Consider the following 21,787-nt stretch of genomic DNA (forward strand, 5'->3'; position numbering starts at 1 on the left):
TTTAAAGCATGCACACCAGATTTTGTTCGGCCGAAAAGTCGCAGTCGGTTGTCTGAAGCATCATACTAACAAGCCGACGATCAGACGTTGGCTGAAAATTCACGGCCAACAATCATTGCGTGTGTACGAGGCTTAAGTGTGCTTTGTACTTGATTAATGCTCCTTGCACTGCTTTATTGAAAAAGCCTTATCGCTCTGTTACAATTCCTGAAGCAGTATGTTGCTTCTACTTTTTAACAACCTAAATTTATGTGATTATCATAAAAAAATAGCTGCCAGTTCATGAAAGGTGTTAAGCAGAAAAAGAATAATTCTTGCCATATTGTAATACATGTTACTCCATATCTTTTAATTTATACATTGCAGAAGGTTTATTCTGATGATTTTATTGGGAGGACTTACAGGTTGTTTTTTCTTTTTTTTAACTCCGTGCTATTTAGTCTTAATATATTAAATGGAATCCATGTTTTATTTGTTCTGTTAACATGAAATGTCTGTATGAATTTGATGTTCTCCTAACCGCCATCAGGTTTTTTAAATATTAGAAAATAAAAATATATTTTTCTATTTTGAATTATGAAATGACTGGTTAATCTTAAAATCTATTTGATGTTATAGTGTCAGACTTTTTGGGGCCAAAAAGAAAAATGTCCTGAGAGTCAACATCTGACCTCTCCTTCTGAAATCATAAGTTGGCTGTCTCGGTGACACTCTTGCTTCTTTTTGTTTAGTTTTCAGTCACTGACAAAAGCAAGCAAGCATGCAGACAAGTAGATTTTTCTCTGCCTTTGCTGGTCTGCATTCTTGTTTTAGATCAGTAATTCAGACTACTTAAGTGTATCTATTCTATACCCTTTATTTTTTCTTTAATTGTATTTTTTAACAGGAAACCCCTCTTTAATCTATCTGCACACTATGAAAAACTTTAAACTTTATCTCCCACTGAAAATGCTAAGTGCCTGGCTTAAGCAAACACCTGCAACAGTTTCTAATTTTCTAACCTGCGTGCTCATTCCAGCCAAGTGGCTCAAAGTATAGAAACTAGAGACAGTCTGACAAGTTTTATTCTTACACTCAAGGTTTCCTTCAACAGCATCTGCCAATTTTCTTGAAACAATTGTTTTTAAGTACCGTAATATTTTGTACAATACAAAAGCCCTCCTATATATGAAAAAAGCTTCTCATTGTTTTAAATTTTCAATATAGGTCATTAGGCGAGAAGCATCACTTTAGTGGACTGTTCGTTAATAGGGTGAATATATTTAGCATGCAAAGTTACTGCATTTGTGTGAGTGGTCAGGTACTATTTCAGGACATTGGCCATGCAGCAGCAGGACATTTGTTTGTTTTTGCTTTAGGTGTTTCTAAAATTTCTCTCCTCTGAGCTTCCTCCTCATACTGCCACCTGGCTGTGCTGCCTGATTCCAGAGATGTGGGTGCCTCCTGGGACCTGAGGTCTTGCTGGAGTCTCCACTATCTCCTTTTTTAGAACTAGAAGCCTTCATGCACCCATTCCCAGCACTACACACAAGCAGAACGAAAGGGACATCGCGCTAAAGCCATGCCTCTCCTCCCCTCAACAGCCATGATTGATGGGGCTCCCAAGTCAGCGTGACTCTTGCTCTGTCGCTCTTGGGAACTGCTGCACATTAGACTGTAGTTGTAAGAAGGAGCCTGCATGTAGTGTAGATTCCAGCGGGACTCCATAGGTCCTGGCAGGCACAGGGACCACATATATACCTGGAGTCAGGGGAAGCTCAAAGGAAAAATGATAAATACAAAAGCATATGTGTTTTTTAAATAGTAGCTCATTTAGCAAACACAGATGAAGAATCTCTTTTCAGTGTATGGTGAATTCTATTTTTTTTTTTTTTTTTCTGTCTTGAGAAGCTATAACAGCTGAAGAATCTTCAGCATTTAAAACAATTCTGAACATGTTGGACTTCTGTGTCCTGTATTGACATAGAAGGCCAGTGGATGGGACCAGGCATCTAACACACCAGTGAGCCGAATTTTGCGTATTCTTCAGCTGCTGTAGATAATTTGCTCATCTTCAAAGTAAGTAAACTGAAATTCCAGAAAATAAAGAATTTAGCATATTTAAAGCCTACAGGGAATACATTACAAAGAGATTGTAATAGATCTACCCTCAACTGCCCCACACATGGTCCAGATGCACTACAGAAATTGGAACATTGTTACAGGAGACTTGGACACGTCCATACCTACAGGCATATTGCTCAAGGCTCTTCTCAGTTAACAACGCCAGACTGCAACTTACCTTACTAATGAATCTAACTCTGGCATTACTAGGTATAGTATCTAAAATGATGAGCACCTTCCTTGTCCTCTAAAGTGGCTAACATTTTACCTGCTGTATTATGCAAAAAGGAAAATCCTTTTTCAGTGAAAAAAAAAAACGATTCTGGAAATCCACATCACATCTACACTTCCTCTGTACAGGTTAGCATATATGGGTAGAAATTGGTCAAGAGAAATAGACCATCCTTCCTTGGTGTACTATAACACCCTCCTAGCTCAGCTTTTTTTGCGGATGATATATACGGACATAATGTATGTCAATGGCATTGCGGATGTCAGCGGATGACCATCCGATTTTCATCCTTTCAGTTCTGTTCCGTTTTTCTGGAACGGAACAGAACCCTATTTTTGTTCCGTTTTAAAAAAAACGGAACGGATGCAAAATCGGATGTCAGCGGTGTCATCCGCTGACATCCGCAATGCCCATAGACTTACATTATGTCCGTATATCATGCGGGATGATATGCGGACAGTGCCGGAGCGGACGTGTGAAAGAGCCCTAAGGATTCTTATATTAGCAGTATTATAACTTTATGTGCTGTATGATACTGTACAAGCAACCACACTGAAGCTACTTTGTAAATGTTTTTTTATTGATACTTTACAATAAATAAAAATATTTACCCTAAGAAAATATTTATCAAACTCATTTTGAAAAAAATCTTTGTTTGGAGGTCTATTAATCAGCCAAAACACTTGAAAGAAATGAAAAGGCAATGTGAGTGCATTCAATTTGCCTATACTGTGTGGTAATGACTTAAGTGAAAAATGCAAATCTATAGTCTGCTTTTAAAATTAAAACTTTGTAAATGTAATTACTGGTTTTTAGACTTTCCCCCATTCTTTGTTTCTCAGCTCATTTCTTCGAATCTTCCCACTGACTGTTTTTGGTAGTTGTTGAACAAATTCAATCTGTCGGTATTCACAAAAACAAATTAAGCAATTATTTAAAAAAAATACCAGACATTGCATCATAGTAAGAATTATATATATATATATATATATATATATACTGGGGTAAGGGAAAAATAAATAAATTGCCTCACACTTATCCTTCATATTATAAGGCATTGTTATATTACAACATTATGCAAAGTATAACAACTTTTCTCTTCTGTTCTAAATTACTTTTACTTATAAGGGATAAAATCAACCCTGGAACCATTTATGTACTCATAATACCATTTCAGTACAGCGATGCCCTGATGTACTTATAATACCATGTCTGGATCTCTCAAAGCACTCATAAGAAAGTCCATGGATCCATTGATGTACCCATAATACCATGCCTGGATCCTTCAGCGCATTCATTCTATGCCTTAAAGCAATGTTTCTCAATTCCAGTCCTCAAGTACCCCCAACTGTTCATGTTTTTAGGCTTTCAAATATTTTGCACAGGTGATTTGATCAGTTTCACTGTCTTAGTAATTACCACAGCCATTTGAGGGAAATCCTGAAAACATGACCTTAGATTGTAAGCTCCTTGAGGGCAGGGACTGATGTGAATGTGCAATGTATATGTAAATTGACAGCGCTATACAAGTACCTGAAATAATAAATAAATGACCTGTTGCGGGTACTTGAGGACTAGAGTTGAGAAACATTGCCTTAAAGCACTTACTAAATCTGGATCCCTCAAGGTATTTCTACCCTATGGCGTATGCTGTACGTTTAATTAAGATGCTGCAATCATCATATTATGATGTATGTTATACTATAAAGTCTCTTGTGGAGAAAGATGTCAACCAGTTTTCAATTAAACCTTTTAAATGGATGCCTCACTTGGTATAGTTTTGTTGATGATGTAATGTTTTTCACATTTTCATATTAACCACTTAAGCCCCGGAGGATTTTCCTGCTAAACGACCAGGGGGTATTTTGCGATTCGGCACTGCGTGACTTTAACGGACAATTGCGCGGTCGTGCAACGCTGTACCTAAACGAATTTGACGTCCTTTTTTTCCCACAAACAGAGCTTTCTTTTGGTGGTATTTGATCACCTGTGCGATTTTTACTTTTTGCGCTATAAACAAAAAAAGAGCGTAAATTTTGCAAAAATAACAATATTTTTCACATTTTTTTTTATATGAAATTCCCCCCCAAAAAAATGTAAAAATCAAAATTTTTTAACATTTTCGGCCAATTTGTTTTATCCTACCTATGTTTGGTAAAAAAAAATTGCAAAAAGCGTATTTATTGGTTTGCGCAAAAGTTATCGCGTTTACTAACAAAGGGAAAGATTTTTGTCATTTTTGTTGTTGTTTTTTTTTTTACGCGTAATGGCGGCGATCTGCGATTTTTTTTTTTGCGGTACTGCGACATTGCGGTGGACAGATCGGACCCTTGACTGACATTTTTGACACTTTTGGGGTTACTAGTGACATTTCTACAGTAATCAGTGCTATATATATATATATATATATATGCACTGGTAGTGAAGGGGTTAACTTTATTTGGGAGGGAGGGGCTGCGTGTGTCCCTAGGGGCGTGCTTTCTACTGTGATTGGCTGTGGCTTGAGGTGAAAGGACACTGATCAACAGATCTACATAGTAGATCTGTCTGATCAGTGTTTTAACACCGAGGAGAATGACAGGCAGCTTGTTTACACTAGCTGCCTGACTTTCTCCCTCTCCCCCGACGATCGCCGAGTGAGCGGCGGACATCGGGCCGGCCGGTCACACGCGGGGGGGGGGGGGTCCGTGACCGCGCGGGAGCGCGCCTCCGGCTGCGCGCGCTCGCTCCCCAGACCCTCCCAGGCTAGTGACGTTAATTAACGTCACTCTGCCTGGCAGGGGCTGACCGCCGCAGTAAATTTACTTGCGGCAGTCGGCAAGCGGTTAAAAGGTAAAGCTTGTAATTTGAAGCTAGATTTCATTCACACAAACTAACAGTGAATGAGCTATAGTAAATATAAATCTATTTTTTAAATATTACTTCACCCCGCCTTTTGACCTGCTTTGTCACCACCTATTGACCGAACTACCAACTTTTTTTGATCACTTTTATTGCTGTCACAAGGAAAGTAAACATCCCTTGTGACTTTAATAGGCAGTGACAGGTGTTCTTTATGGAGGAATCTGGGGTCTGAAAGACCCCAAACCCTCCACTGCACTTAAAAGCATTCAAAATGCCAGGTTTGGCTGTTTTGAATGCTATTTTTTTATCTAGTGCCTTTAAGGCTTCAGTACCTGGAAGTGATGTCATCGGTTGTCATTACAAGAAAGCAGACTGTCGGCTCTAAACGACGGTAACAAGGTGGTGCCTCTAGCTGCAAGCATCACCCCAGTACGACCCCCTGAAGCATATTTGCGTTCCGTCGGCATTAACCGGTTGCCGACCGCCGCAAGTACATATACTGCGGCGGTCAGCCCCGGCCAGGCAAAGTGACGTATGGGTACGTCGCTAGCCTGTCACTTGCTTGTGAGTCAATAGCGGGCGAGCATGCGCACGCCCGGCTAGTTCCCTAACAAGTCAGTGCGTGTGACCGGCGGACCCGATGTCCGCAGGTCACTCGCGATCGTTCGCTGTGAAGGGAGAAAGGCAGACAGCTAATGTAAACAAGTCGCCTGTCATTCTCCCCTGTGTAAAAATGGAGATCACACGGTTCTACTATTTAGGACCGTTGATCTCTGTTCTTACACCAGTAGCCATATCCAATCACAGTTAGAAACACGCCCCTCGGGACATACTTAACCCCTCCTTCCCCAATAAAGTGAACCCCCTTCCCTGCCAGTGTCATTTTTACAGTAACAGTGCATATTTATAGCACTGATTACTGTAGTAATGTCACTGGTACCCCCAAAAATGTCAGTCAAGGGTCCGATCTGTCCGCCGCAATGTCGCAGTCCCGCAAAAAAAATCGCAGATCGCCGCCATTACTCGTTAAAAAAAAAACCAAAAATGACAAAAATCTTTCCCTTAGTTAGTAAACGCAATAACTTTTGCGCAAACCAATCAAAATACGCTTATTGTGATTTTTTTTTTTTTTACCATGCATATGTAGCAGAAAACAAGTTGACCAAAAATGTTAAAAAAATTTGATTTTTACATTTTTTGGGGAATTTCATATAAAAAAAATGTGAAAAATAGTTATTTTTGCAAAATTGTCGCTCTTTTTTTGATTATAGCGCATGATCAAAAAATCGCACAGGTGATCAAATACCACCAAAAGAAAGCTCTATTTGTGGGAAAAAAGGGCGTCAAATTAGTTTAGGTACAGCGTTGCACGGCCGCGCAATTCTCCATTAAAGTCACGCAGTGCCGAATCGCAGAAAAAACCCTGGTCAGGAAGGGGGTAAAATCTTCCGGGGCTTAAGTGGTTAAGAGGGTATGTCTGGAACTAGACTGAGTACAGAACTGAATGTGAAAAAAATGGCCACCAGCTTGGAGCACCTAACTTTGAACAAAGTTACTATGATTTCTCATCACATGGGCATCTGATGCAAATGACACTATTCATTCCATGCAGTAATCATAAACCTCTGGATTACTCCTATATAAAATCAGGGAAAAAAGTGTAATTTTACAGCATATTGTAAATTTACCTAGTGTTATACACTGCTCAAAAAAAATTAAAGGAACGCGTTGAAAACACATCAGATCTAAATGGGGGGAAAATATGCTGGATATCTATACTGATATGGACTGGGTAATGTGTTAGGAATAAAGGGATGCCACATCGTTTAATGGAAATGAAATTTCTCAACTTATAGAGGGCACCCCAAAAATCAAAGTGAAAAAATTATGCAAAAGGCTAGTCCATTTTGCTGAAATTATCATTTTGAGTTGCTGCAATGAACTCAGTTTGTATGGCCCCCCCACGTGCTTCTATGAATGCCTGTCTCCTTTTGAGATGATGGGCTATTTCCTCTCAGATCTGGACCAGGGCATCACTGAGCTCCTGAACAGACCGAGGTGCAACCTGGTGGCGTCAGATGGACCAAAACAAAATGTCTGAGAGTTGTTCTGTAGGATTTACGTCTGGCGAGGGTTGGGCCATTCAGTGGTTATAATTCCTTCATCCTCCAGGAACTGATTGCATACTCTTGCCACATGAAGCCGGGCAATGTCATGCACCAGGAGGAACCCATTACCCACTGCACCAGCGTAGGGTCTGACAATGGGTCCAAGGATTTCATACCGAATGGCAGTCAGGGTGCCATTGTCTGGCCTGTTGAGGTCTTTGCGTCCCTCCATTTGTATGCCTCCCCAGACCATCACTGACCCACTACCAAACTGGTCATGCTGAACAATGTTACAGGCAGCATAACGTTCTCCAGACCCTTTTACGTCTGTCACATCTGTTCCGGGTGAACCTGCTCTCATCTGTGAAAAGCACAGGGTACAAGTGGCAGACCTGTCCAATCTGGTGTTCAATGGCAAATGCCAAATGAGCTCCACAGGGCCCACTAGAGGACATTTGGCCCTGTGGAGCTCAGTTCGTCCTCATGAAGTATGTTTTCTGATTGTTTGGGCAGAGACGTTCACACCAGTGGCCTGCTGGAGGTCATTTTGTAGGGCTCTGGCAGTGTTCATCCCCTTCTTCCTTGCACAAAGAAGCAGATACCGATCCTGCTGATGGGTTAAGGACCTTCTTTGGCCCTGTACAGCTCTCCTAGAATCTCCTCCATGCTCCTGAGACAGTGGTGGGAGAGACAGCAAATCTTCTGCAATGGCACGTATTGATGTGCCATCCTGGGAGGAGTTGGAATGCGTGTGCAACCTCTATAGGTATCACCTCATGCTACCAGTAGTAGTGACACTGACCCTAGCCAAATGCAAAACTAGTGAAAACCGTCAGTAAAGATGAGTAGGGAAACAAAAATTTCAGTTGCCTCCACCTGTAAAACCATTTTGTTTTTGGAGTTTGTCTCATTGTTGCCAATCTAGTGCACATGTTAATTTCATTAACACAAAAGCAGCAGAAATCGATTAACAACCCCCTCTGCTACTTACCTGACCAGATCAATATACCAGGAGTTGAATTGACACAATGCTATACTCTTAAAGTGTCCCTTTAATTTTTTTTTAGCAGTGTAATTTGAGTGTTGGGTGATACAGCACATCCTGTTGCATTCTCTATATCAGGGGTCTTCAAACTATGGCCCTCCAGTTGTTCAGGAACTACAATTTCCTTCATGCTTAGTCATGTCTGTGAATGTCAGAGTTTTACAATGCCTCATGGGATGTGTAGTTCCAAAACAGCTGGAGGTAGTTTGAGGATCCCTGCTCTATAGTATAAAATAAAAAGTACAACAATAATTGTGGGTTTAACACTCCAGCATCTAGCAAGCAGTGAAATATTAGTTCTGGGTGAATTGGCCCTTTGCATTGTATATGTTACCTTTCTTGGATACTTGTAGGGAGCAGTCACCTTCTTGACATGTTCCTGTAATTCTGATATAATTTTCCCTGGATCCTGTCCACTGTGTGTAGGAGAAAGGACAACAAAAGCCTTCACAACCTGTGGGATGAACATTTAGATTTAGAAGTAATTGTGTACTCTTTTAATGCACAAAATGTTATGCTGTTCGAAAAAGAAAATGGGTAAATGAAATGTAATATAACCTCTGAAAACAGCCTCAGCAAATATACACATAGGGGGTTGAGGCTGTGTGCAGGAGAGCGATTCCTAAACACATCCTCAGTGCTATTCGTTTACATTGAGGAAGTGTTCAGGAGCAGTTCTCCTGCTTTAGCACTATCAATTTATATCTGACGTAGGGGACAGAGGGGGTAGGGGGCAAGAACAGGGTAGTCAGAGAGAAGTTAATCGGCACACCCGGAAGTATCTGATTTTCTAATTGTTCATCTTCCTCTAACTCTGCTCGAAGTTAATAAAATCATTGCTCAGAGAGGCCAATGGTAAGTACAAGTAAAGCACTATTATATTTACAAATGAAAATCTGCTCAGTCTTGTGACAGGGTCTCTTTAATCAATGAACTTTTAGGCAATCCAAGTAGTACAACTTTTTTTTTTCCGTGTCTGAAAATAGTGCAGGTTTTGTAAACGGATGAAGATCAACATTAATATAAAGGTGAATAATATTAGTACATTGTGAAAGTATTGTCATATACCTCTCCTCTGACTGGGTCTGGACTGCTGACCACTGCAGATTCAGCAACAGCAGGATGTTCTATCAGAGCACTTTCTATTTCAAATGGGCCAATGCGATACCTAAATAACAGAAATAGAACTATTTAATCATAATCTCATTCAGAGTTAGCTCCCCAATGAGGGCACAGAGAACGAAAAATAAATTCAACAGATGATGGAACCCTGCTCCTAGCTATCAAAAACTAGAAACAAAGGTTTTGGCTGGAGTTAGTTTAACAACTTTTCTAACAGAGCCATCTTTTCCATTTTCTTTTCTAATTGTTTCTTGGCCCAGTTTCAAGTATATAAACAATAAATAATTTACACACATAGGGCATTGCCTTTACTGTCAGGCGCAGTAGAATTTATTTTGGGGGTAGGTCATTGTGATGGCAATAAATATACAGCTAATGTTTAAAAACTTTTTTTTTTGTACTATTGTGTGCCAATTTTACTTTGAAAATAAAAAAGGAGATATCCATTAACATTTACTACCAAATATATGGTTAAATACACTAAATAGTTGTGATGAGATATACAGCTTTAGGCCTCATGCACATGGGGCGTTTTTACAGCCGCTGTAAGTAGCGTCAGGTGTTTTTTTTTTTTTTTTGCAGCTTAAAAACGCCCCTCCATGTTATTCTATGGTCTCATGCACACACAGACGTTTTTGAGCTGTAAGTGGCCTAGGCGTTTTTAAGCTGCAAAAAGAACCCACAGCCTGCGCATTCTGAAGACCAGCGTTACAGCTGTAAAAACGTCTGATGCTACTAAAGGCTGAAGAACGTTGCTATAACATTGCTTACCGTGCATTAAGCCACGTTATATGTTTTTTTTTCTTCCATTCAAAATCAATGGTTTCCTATGGGAGCCTATTGATTTGAATGGAGGGCGCATCGCAAGTCGGATCAGGATGATCAGACTTGCAGTGCGACTTGCGCTATGAGAATCTTGAGGGGGAACTCCACACCAAAATGGGAAATAAACGGCGTGGGGGTCCCCCCAGGTTCCAACCAGGCCCTTTGGGTCTGGTATGGAATTTGAGGGTAGCCCCACGCCAAAAAAAACGGCGTGGGGTCCCCCCAGAATCCATACCAAACCCTTATTCGAGCATGCATCCCGGAAGGCCAGGAAAGGGGAGGGGACAAGAGAGGAGCAGCCCCACCCCCCCTGGACCATATCAGGCCACACACCCTCAACATGAGGGGTTTGGGGGCAGGGGGGCTCTGCACCCCCCACCCCAAAGCACCTTGCCCCCATGTTGATGAGGACAAGGGCCTCTTCCCCCACAACCCTAGTCGTCTGTGACATAAGGGGATGGGTCTCCTGATGACGTCATCTGGAGGCCAAGCCCACAATGGCTATATAACAAGCTGCAGAGACCGGAGACCGGCATCATCACCGGAGACATCGTCTGAGGAGGACCGGGGAAAGAAGAAGAGCCAAGGGCAAAAGAGCAGAAGAGCGAAGGGGGAGAAGACTGGATGGAGATTTTAAATAAACTTTCCAAAACGTCTCCTGTCATTATTTACATACACTGCCTTTTATGGGGTGAATGGGTAGGGGTACAGTGTACCCCATACCCATTCACATAGGGAGGGGGTCCGGGATCTGGGGGGCCCCCTTGTTAAAAGGGGCTTCCAGATACTGAGAAGCCCCCTGCCCGCAGTACCCCACAACCACCGGCCAGGGTTGTGGGGAAGAGGCCCTTGTCCTCATCAACATGGGGGCAAGGTGCTTTGGGGTGGGGGGTGCAGAGCTCCAAAGCACCAACACCCCCCCATGTTGAGGGCATGTGGCCTGGTATGGTCCGGGGGGGGGTTGGGGCCGCTCGCTCGTTTCCCCCCCCCTTCCTGCCCTACCGGGCTGCATGCTCGGATAAGGGTCTGGTATGGATTTGGGGGGGAGCCCCATGCAGTTTTTTCTGGCGTGGGGCTCCCCTCTAAATCCGCACCATACTCGAAGGGCCTGGTTTGGACCCTGGGGGGAACCCCACGCCGTTTTTTTTCCCATTTTAGGGTGGAGTTCCCCCTCAAGATTCTCACACCGCAAGTCGGATCATCCTGGTTGGACTTGCGATGCGCCCTCCATTCAAATCAATAGGCTCCCATAGGGATCCATTGATTTTGAATGGAGGCAAAAAAAAAAGCTGCTAAAAGGGACGTGGCCAAACGTGCAATAACGCCAATGCAAAAAGCTACTGAAAGCACGTTTTTACAGCTGCTTTTTCCGGCGTCAGAACTAGTTTTGCAGCACGTTTTTTCTAATGCCCCGTGTGCATGAGGCCTTACGAACACATGCTAAAGTTCCAAAACTGCGTTTAGGCATTAAGATTTGTTTTAACTTCAGGCATTAAGATCTACTGTTTATAGTGATCAAAATAATGATGTAAAAGATCGACATCATTTTTATCCATTTGAAAATTATATTTACCCAGAGGACAAGATAACATCATCCGATCGTCCAACAAACCAGAAATAGCCATCTTCATCTTTTATGGCTCTGTCTCCAGTAAGGTAAAAGTCTCCCCTTTGTGTTGAAGCTGTTTTTTCCGGGTCACCCTATTGACATTGAACATCTTATCATAATAGCTTTTGCATAGTGCTCAGACTGGACATTAGGGATGAGCTCAGGTGTGTTCAGGTCCTAGTCCAAACCCACTTGAGCAAGCCTGCCAGGAAGCTGTCACTGTACCGGGCCAGTCATAAGTAGCCAAGGCATTTACTGCCCACAGCTGCATGTACACATTCCCCTTTTATAGGTGGGGCTGTAGAGTGGGGATTGCCTCAGACACATGCCTGGCCCATACAGATGATAGCTTCCTTATGGCCTCGCCGAGGTGGGTTCAGACTAGAATCCAAATGGATCCACAGAGAACAGCGCACACATACAAACAAAAGGTTACTTTCAAATCTTACAAGGCTACTTAAAAACACCTGATCTTAATAAGTAAATATGGGGATTTAGTCACCCCATATGGCCATACAGTGCTTAAGCCCACCACTGCGCCAATGTACCCCATTTTCAGTGGATCCTACACTATTCATAGAATGAAAGGTAAATCCCACTTCTCTTAACTAAGGGAGATACTTACTCCTTACCTGGGAGAAGTGTGCTAGCTGCAGATTCCGCTGCTTAAACTGCACTATAAAGTTAACTCTGTTATTCTATCCCTGATACATGGTGATCAGACAGGATTCATGCAGGGTAAGGGGACGGACATTAATGTGTGACGACTTTATACTCCCCTCTCTTACACGGCGGAGTTTGGCTCGGGTGGTGTGGTGGCCTCATTTGATGCGGAGAAGGCCTTTGACTCGGTGGAGTGGGGTTATCTTTGGGAGGTATGGAGTCGGTTTGGAATTGGGCCTAAATTTATTTCCTGGTTGCGGCTACTGTACGCTGCCCCTACGGCTAGGGTTCGTACCAATAGCACTCTCTTACCTCGTTTTTCCCTTCATCGAGGGACTAGACAGGGTTGCCCGTTATCCCCGGGCCTCTTTGCTCTGGCTGTGGAGCCCTTGGCCATTCTCCTGAGGTCCACCCCCGCCTTGGGTGGGTTGCAGGTGGGCCCTCTGGTCGAGCGGATCTCCTTGTACGCTGACGATGCCCTCCTGTACCTCCCTGACGCGGCGGGTTCCTTGGAGCTGGCACTGCAAATCTTCGACTGGTTTGATTCGTTCTCTGGTGAGCATATCAACTGGGACAAGTCGTTTGTTCTCATCAGCAGCCCCCTCTCCTGCCTCCCCCTCTTTGCCCTTGCGGTGGGTCACGAAATTCCGCTATCTGGGCATTGAGGTTCAGAGGGACCTTACTAGATACCTGGATGATAACGTTGTTCCCATCCTGCAGCAGCTGGTTACCTGCTGCCAGACTTGGAGATCTTTGCCTCTGACGCCGGTAGGTAGGATCAACCTCATCAAAATGATCTTTCTCCCCAAATTCCTGTATGTTTTCTGTAATACCTCGGTCCATATACCGAACGCCCTTTTCCTTAGACTAGACCGAACGTTGGTGGATTTCATTTGGGCGGGCTCGACCCCTAGGATTGAGAGGTCTAACCTGCAGCTCCCATTGTCCCGGGGAGGGTTGGCGTGGCCTAATTTTCGTCATTATTATTGGGCGGCGGTGTTGGTCACGGTGCGGTGGTGGTTCGCGCAACCGAGGGATAATCCAGCTGTGGGTCTTGAGGCGGCGATATTGGGTTCCTACACGGCCCTCAGTAACCTGGTGTATCGTGGTCCTGGAGTTTACCAATTGCTGACCGTACCGATGCGGACTACGGTTCGAGTTTGGGGACAGATGTCAGTTGTGGTCGGTGACCCTGACACTGTCTCCCCGCATACCCCGCTTTGGGGGAACCCCAGGCTGCAGCATCTCCGGTCTATCCCGGACCCGAGGCTGTGGAACCGGTTCGGGATTACCAATCTATAGCCGGCGATGTCTGCTGGAGACCTGCTCCCCTTTCCGACGCTCCATTCTAAATTTGCTCTCCCCTCTTTTATGCTGTTCTGATACTTGCAGCTGAAACACGTGTTGCAGTCCCAATAACCTCGAGCTATCACGTTGGCCCCCAACTCTGTAGAGCGCTTCCTGACTACTAGGCGTGCTGACTGTATACTTTCTTCGGTGCACCTTAGGATAGCGTGCAAGCTGGAAGGCTCTTGCCCCCGTTTATTTGCTCAATGGAGAGAGGACATCCCTTCACTCGTTGAGGAGACCTGGGAGGAGGGGTTGGGATATTTTGTGTCTAGGATGATCACGGGCAAGGACCATTTTATTCAAATTAAGTTCCTCCATAGGGCCTACTATACCCCTCAGAGGGTTGCTAGGCTCTATCCTGGTAGCTCAGATGCATGTCCCCGGGGTTGCGGCCAGGTTGGTACATTTTTGCACATGGTGTGGTCCTGTCCTGTTGTCCAGACTTTCTGGCAGGGGGTGGTCACTGAAATCAAGGGAGTGGGTGTCCCCTCTATGGTCTCTGACCCCCGAGTTATGCTGCTGGGTCTATGTGACTTTGTCTCTCCTAGGGTCCATATGCAATTATTTGTGTTCCACCTTATGTTTTATGCCAGGAAAACTATACCGATACACTGGAAGTCGGCTGATCCCCCCTCTGCTTTCCCGCTGGAAGACCCTGGTTGACTCGGTCTTACCATTATACAAACTTACCTATATGAGTAGGGGTTGCCCCCAGAAATTTGACAAGGTTTGGGGCCTGTGGGTGGGCTCGGGCTTATGGTGTAATGCCCTGTCTTCTTCTGCTCTTTCCTTTTTAGTCCTCTCTGCCTCCCGCCTTCCTGACCTCTTACTGAAGCTGTTCCCCACTGCCTTTCTCTTTTGCCACTTTCCTTTGGCTCCTCCTTCTCGGAGATTTCTTGTGTTCTGACCACGGCCCCAGACGGCTATTGTGCCTTACACTCTTTATGTTGCTGAGATCATGCACTGATACTGTTTTGCCACTTTCTTTGCTGGTTACCTTCTTGATGTCTTTGTATTTGTACTTCATACACTGTTCTGTTGCCTTGTACCCTGAATTTTGCTTGTGTGTTTGCTTGTTGTGAGCACGGCACTGTAACCTTGTTTGGAAATCAATAAAAACGTTTCTGTTAAAAAAAACAAACAAAACTGCACTATAAAGGGACTTCTCTTATAACTACGTACTGGTGGACACTGATAATGAAGTACTGGTGTGGGAAAGTGGGGGGGCTCTGGTCAGGACTCAATATGGAACAAACAAAAGGGTTTGGAGGGGGACACACCTTAACCACTTTACGTCCAGCCACCGCAGATGTACTGCGGCAGGCTGGCTCTCCCAGGCAAAGTCCCGTACAATTAAGGCGCTCGCCTGGGAGGAGCGGAGCCGCCTCACACCGGCGATCTCCCGCCGCTGACAGAGAAGGACGGACGGCTGATGTAAACACAGCCGTCCTTACTTCTCCCTGAAGTGATCACAGATGTCATGTGATCCTGCTATATAGGATCACATGTCTCTGTGATGAGTTCACAAGCCACGCCCCTAGGGTCACATTTAACACCTTGATCACCAATACTGTTAACCCCTTTCCTGCCAGTGTCATTATCACAGTAACAGTGCATATTTTTAGCACTGATTACTGTAGTAATGTCACTGGTACCCCCAAAAGTGTCAAAAATGTCAGTTAGGGGTCCGATCTGTCCGCCGCAATGTCGCAGTCCCGCAAAAAATCTCAGATCGCCACCATTACTACTAAAGAAAACAAAAATGACATAAATCTTTCCCTTATTTAGTAAACGTAATAACTTTTTCGCAAACCAATCAAAATACACTTATTGCGATTTTTTTTTTACCAAAAATATGTAGCAGAAAACAAACTGGCCTAAAAATTTTAAAAAAATTTGATTTTTACATTTTTTTTGAGAATTTCATATAAAAGAATGTGAAAAATATAATTTTTGTTTGTGTTGTTACATATTGATTCCTGACCAGACTACTTGGGTGAAGCATCCCACTCTCCCATACCAGTACTTCATTATCAGTGTCCACCAGTAATGAAGTTATAGGAGGAATCCCTTTATAGTATAGTTTTAGCAGTGGAATCTGCAGCTAGCACACTTCTCCTATGTAAGGAGTAAGAATCTCCCTTGGTTAAGAGAAGTGGGTTTTATCTTTTATTCTATGAATAGTGTAGGACCCACTAAAAATGGGGTACTTTGATTCAGTTGGTGGGCTTAAGCACGGTACGACTAGAATCCAGACACACCTGAGCTCAACCCTACTGGAGATTATTACTTTATATAAAGCTCTAACTTAATGCATTCTTTAGATTTTCATAGAGAACATTCAAAATGAATGCAATGTTGTTAACAAGCTTTCTCACCGTGTATTGCGAAAAGAGACAAAATGGTTTTTTGGGTGATATTCGAATTCCAATATCTCCTTCTTGATTTACTGGTAAAATATTGCCACCGCCATCAACAATCTAAAATGATAGATACACTGAAAAGTTAAGACCGTTATTGCATTTTAAGCTTCTCCTAAAGTGGTTATTAAGCCACTATGTTATCTTTACACTATCCCCTCTGTTTGATCACAACCTGTAACCTAGTTCCTGTGCTTTATTAAAAAAAAAAGCAGATTTCTACCTGTTTTCACAGCACCTATCAGCGTTTACATGACTCCTGGCTCTCTCCTCCCCCACATCTGACATCTCTAGCGGGCGGAGCCGAGAACATCCTCTGATGTCAGCCGGGAGGAAAGGAGAAGAAAGTCGGGAGTCACGTGAGCGCCGATAGGCGCTGTGAAAACAGGTTGAAATCAGCTTTTTTTTTTTAAATAAAGCACAGACACTAGGACACAGGTTTTAATCTAACAGAGGGGATGGTGTAAAGATAACATTGTTTTTTTAGCAGCTGGGAGGGGGGGCAGAGCTGCGCTAGTGAGAGCTGACAGGCAGGGAGGGAAGGGAGACAGATGAGAGCTGCAGATAGCAGCGGATGATGGAGGCACGTACACTCACCATGGTGTCAGGGCTCAGCAGCCATGATAAACCATGGTCAGTGTACGGAGGGCAGAAACTGGTAGGATCAGCCAGGTTTTTTTAACGTGTTACAGGGGGCAAAATTACACAGCTCAAGCACTGTGCTGTATAACATGCTTTAAAGCGGAGTTCCACCCATTTTTAATAGGTTGGAATACATAGATCTTTGTAATCCCCTTTAAAATGGCTTTTACCAATGGAAACTTTTTTTTTTTTTTTTTGCTAGTAAATACCTTAATTTCGGCTTTATTCCTCCTCTCCTCACTTCCTGGTCCGATCGGCGATGACGTCATTCGGCGATCCGCAGTGTCTGCTGGGATGTATTCTATTCCAGAAATCTCAGTAGCTGTATCTGTACTGAGCCGTGCCTGCCCCGCCTCCGCCCCGCCTCCTCTCATTCAGTTGCATTGTATGAATGTATTAAGGCCGTTCTCTGCCCCGCCTCCACCCCGCCTCCTCTCATTGAGTTGTATTGAGAGGAGGCGGGGCGGAGGCTGGGCAGAGAACAGCCTTAATACATTCATACAATGCAATTCATTGAGAGGAGGCGGGGCGGAGGCGGGGCAGGCACGGCTCAGTACAGATACAGCTACTGAGATTTCTGGAATAGAATACATCCCAGCAGACACTGCGGATCGCCGAATGACGTCATCGCCGATCGGACCAGGAAGTGAGGAGAGGAGGAATAAATCCGAAATTAAGGTATTTACTAGCAAAAAAAAAAAAAAAAAGTTTCCATTGGTAAAAGCCATTTTAAAGGGGATTACAAAGATCTAAAGTTCCAAAAATGGGTGGAACTCCACTTTAAGGGAACAGGATCCTTTTTTTTAAGGGTAAATGCTTTTACTGTGACAATGCTTTAAAAGCTGTTAATATGAACAGTTTGTTCACTAAAGCCCCGTACACACGCACAGATTGTTGGCCAACCGATCGGCCGTCTTTTGCCCAGTGTTGTTTGTTGGTTTAAATGTGCTCTAGACTTGCACTGGACTTTTGTTGGCCAACAAAAACCAACTTCAGAAGTGATGTCATGTGATGGTTGACTTTCCGTGTGTTTTTTCTTCTCTGAGCATGCCCAGTCTTGCTCATCTGATTTTTGTCTGCCGAAATCTGTACTGACTGAGGAACAATCGGCCGTTCTGTTGTTGGCCAACAAAAATTTTATAGCACGCACACCAGATTTTTTTCGGCCGAAAATTCGCAGTTGGTTGTCGGAAGCATCATACTAACAAGCCTACAATCGGCAGATCGGACGTTGGCCGACAATTTACGGCCAACAATCTGTGCGTGTGTACGGGGCTTTAGTGTTAAGAGCACCACAGTGGTATAACAAAGGCACTCCCCATCAAAAAATGGCTACTAGCCTTCATTCAGTGAGGAAACATGGAAACTGTTGACTCTTCATCAAACCCCAGCTGAATGTATGGAAGTGTAAAGGGTGAGATTACATTGCTATTAGGAATGTTGCAACATACCCTCTACCCTATGGTTGGTTTAAAATGTCCACTTTTAGTGGACTTACACTGTGGATATATGAATACAAAGATCTCCATTTATTTCAATAGACAGTTTGTATTCCTCTGTACTTCTTCAGAATATGGGCTTTCCATTCAGATCAATGGAGATTACACTATACATGCATGGGAAGAGCAGAACCTGGCAGTGAAGATGTTCAACAAAAAGCTTCGTGGCATTATATAGGCCCCATTATTTGAGGAAAGTTGAGGATAGATGTGTTACTTCCAGTGTGAGGAAGGACATCAAAGGATAATTGTACTTTTTACATAATCTGTTTTTTTAAAACATCTTCAAAAGGAATCGAAGATATATATATATATATATATATATATATATATACAGTGCCTTGCGAAAGTATTTGACCCCCTTGAACTTTGCAACCTTTTGCCACATTTCAGGCTTCAAACACAAAGCTATAAAACGATAATTTTTTGTGAAGAATCAACAACAAGTGGGACACAATCATGAAGTGGAATGAAATTTATTGGATATTTCAAACTTTTTTAACAAATAAAAAACTGAAAAATTGGACGTGCAAAATTATTCAGCCCCTTTACTTTCAGTGCAGCAAACTCTCTCCAGAAGTTCAGTGAGGATCTATGAATGATCCAATGTTGACCTAAATGACTAATGATGATAAATAGAATCCACCTGTGTGTAATCAAGTCTCCGTATAAATGCACCTGCACTGTGATATTCTCAGAGGTCCGTTTAAAGCGCAGAGAGCATCATGAAGAACAAGGAACACACCAGGCAGGTCCAAGATACTGTTGTGGAGAAGTTTAAAGCCGGATTTGGATACAAAAAGATTTCCCAAGCTTTAAACATCCCAAGGAGCACTGTGCAAGCGATAATATTGAAATTAAAGGAATATCAGACCACTGCAAATCTACGAAGACCTGGCCGTCCCTCTAAACTTTCAGCTCATACAAGGAGAAGACTGATCAGAGATGCAGCCAAGAGGCCCATGATCACTCTGGATGAACTGCAGAGATCTACAGCTGAGGTGGGAGACTCTGTCCATAGGACAACAATCAGTCGTATACTGCATAAATCTGGCCTTTATGGAAGAGTGGCAAGAAGAAAGCCATTTCTTAAAGATATCCATAAAAAGTGTTGTTTAATGTTTGCCACAAGCCACATGGGAGACACACCAAACGTGGAAGAAGGTGCTCTGATCAGATGAAACCAAAATCAAACTTTTTGGCAACAATGCAAAACGTTATGTTTGACGTAAAAGTAACACAGCTCATCACCCTGAACACACCATCCCCACTGTCAAACATGGTGGTAGCAGCATCATGGTTTGGGCCTGCTTTTCTTCAGCAGGGACAGGGAAGATGGATGGAGCCAAATACAGGACCACTCTGGAAGAAAACCTGATGGAGTCTGCAAAAGACCTGAGACTGGGACGGAGATTTGTCTTCCAACAAGACAATGATCCAAAACAAAGCAAAATCTACAATGGAATGGTTCACAAATAAACATATCCAGGTGTTAGAATGGCAAAGTCCAGACCTGAATCCAATCGAGAATCTGTGGAAAGAGCTGAAAACTGCTGTTCACAAACGCTCTCCATCCAACCTCACTGAGCTCGAGCTGTTTTGCAAGGAGGAATGGGCAAATATTTCAGTCTCTCGATGTGCAAAACTGATAGAGACATACCCCAAGCGACTTACGGCTGTAATCGCAGCAAAAGGGGGTGCTACAAAGTATTAACTTAAGGGGGCTGAATAATTTTGCACGCCAAATTTTTCAGTTTTTTATTTGTTAAAGTCTGAAATATTCAATAAATTTCGTTCCACTTCATGATTGTGTCCCACTTGTTGTTGATTCTTCACAAAAAATTAGTTTTATATCTTTATGTTTGAAGCCTGAAATGTGGCAAAAGGTCGCAAAGTTTCAAGGGGGCCGAATACTTTCGCAAGGCACTGTATATATATATATATATATATATATATATATATATATATATATATTCATAAGATTAGAGTTTTTAAAATTTTTCGTAATGACAGCTGTCATAGCACAGGCAAGGAAAAGGCTGAGGTAAGATTTATTTGCAAATAGCTAATGTGTTCTTTAAAGAACAGCTAAAGGGTGTTATTTGAGAGTCTGATCATGTACCAAATCCAGTTACTATGTGATGTTCAAGCCTCATAAAAAAAAAAAATCCTCCACCTTCTCTAAAGTAAGGCCCCTTTCACACGGGCGGTGCGCCCGACAGACTCCGTGTTGCTCAGCGGGGATTGATCCGGCGATCCCTGCTAAGCAGGTGGATGACAGCTCCATCTCTGCTTACTTTGTAGAGATGGAGCTGTCAGAGCCCCACTCTCTTCTATGGGAGATCGGATGAAAACGGACCGCCTGTCCAATTTCATCTGATCCTATCCGATCGTCCAGACGGATGGAAAATATGGTTTCGATCCGTCCGAATTTCACGGACCGGATCGGATAGCAGTGGGTGTCAGCGGGGATGTCTCCGCTGACACCCGCTGCTCCATAGAGCTGCATGGAGCATCCAATCAGGTCCACCTGAAAAACTTACAGGTGAACTGGATCAGAAAGTCCGTGTGAAAGGGGCCTAGGCCAAATCCTTAATTTGTGTCTCACAGCTGTACATAGTAGGAGGATTTCAGCAATAAAGGCATTGTGGTCAATCCAGAAAGCAGTGGGCAGGACTAGATGTGGCCAGGTCTGATTGACAAGCTACACCCCCTGCAACATATTTTAATTCTACTGTAGTGCAAGTAGACACAGCCTATATGAGGGGGCAACTGTACTTTGAATTCAGGAGCAGTACAGCATTATTGCAACAGCATCACAGAAAGCTGCATTGGGATGACTGCAATGGTAGGAACTATTTGTGGAACTTTGCAGGAGAATTAGGAGAAAATTGTAAATGCAGATGCACCAACATCCTGAAAACCATAGTGGATGGTTAGTTTGCATAGCATAAAGTGATGCATTAAAAAGCAACTATAGTAAAAAAAAAATATATATATATATATATATATATATATATATATATATATAATTGTCACCTTTCTTTATCTCTGCAGGCCAAACATTGGCTTTAACAGTGGCCTCTTTCCAAATTTTCGAAGCTATTGTAGGCAATATCACTGTAATTCTCATTTAAAATTAAAAATCACGATGCTTACCTGTAGGCGCCCTGTGAGCCTCAAAACGCCCTGAGGGGAAATTTATCAAAACTGGACCAGCTGTTCAGTGCAACCAATTGGCTTCTAGCGTCAGCTTGTTCAGTTCAGCTTTGAAAATGAAAAATAGAAGCCGACTGGTTGCCATGCACAACTCCAGGTTCTGGCC

At 43.2% G+C, this 21,787-nt stretch overlaps 1 protein-coding gene across 1 annotated transcript in view; it reads right to left on the bottom strand.

Moving 5' to 3' along the window:
* Positions 1-3,008: 3,008 nt before the first annotated feature.
* LOC309559173 (acyl-coenzyme A synthetase ACSM3, mitochondrial-like) overlaps positions 3,009-21,787 on the bottom strand; it is a 65,431-nt gene continuing 46,652 nt past the window's right edge. The window contains exons 9-13 of the mRNA XM_082262320.1: positions 16,280-16,381; positions 11,853-11,980; positions 9,401-9,500; positions 8,667-8,786; positions 3,009-3,234 (exon numbers count right to left, since the gene is read on the bottom strand). Of these exons, the coding sequence (XP_082118446.1) occupies positions 3,148-3,234; positions 8,667-8,786; positions 9,401-9,500; positions 11,853-11,980; positions 16,280-16,381 (537 nt within the window). The 3' untranslated portion in view covers positions 3,009-3,147. The remainder of the gene's footprint in view (positions 3,235-8,666; positions 8,787-9,400; positions 9,501-11,852; positions 11,981-16,279; positions 16,382-21,787) is intronic.

Source organism: Pelophylax lessonae, assembly GCF_965119305.1.
Source record: "Pelophylax lessonae genome assembly, chromosome: 6".
Lineage (NCBI taxonomy): Eukaryota > Metazoa > Chordata > Amphibia > Anura > Ranidae > Pelophylax > Pelophylax lessonae.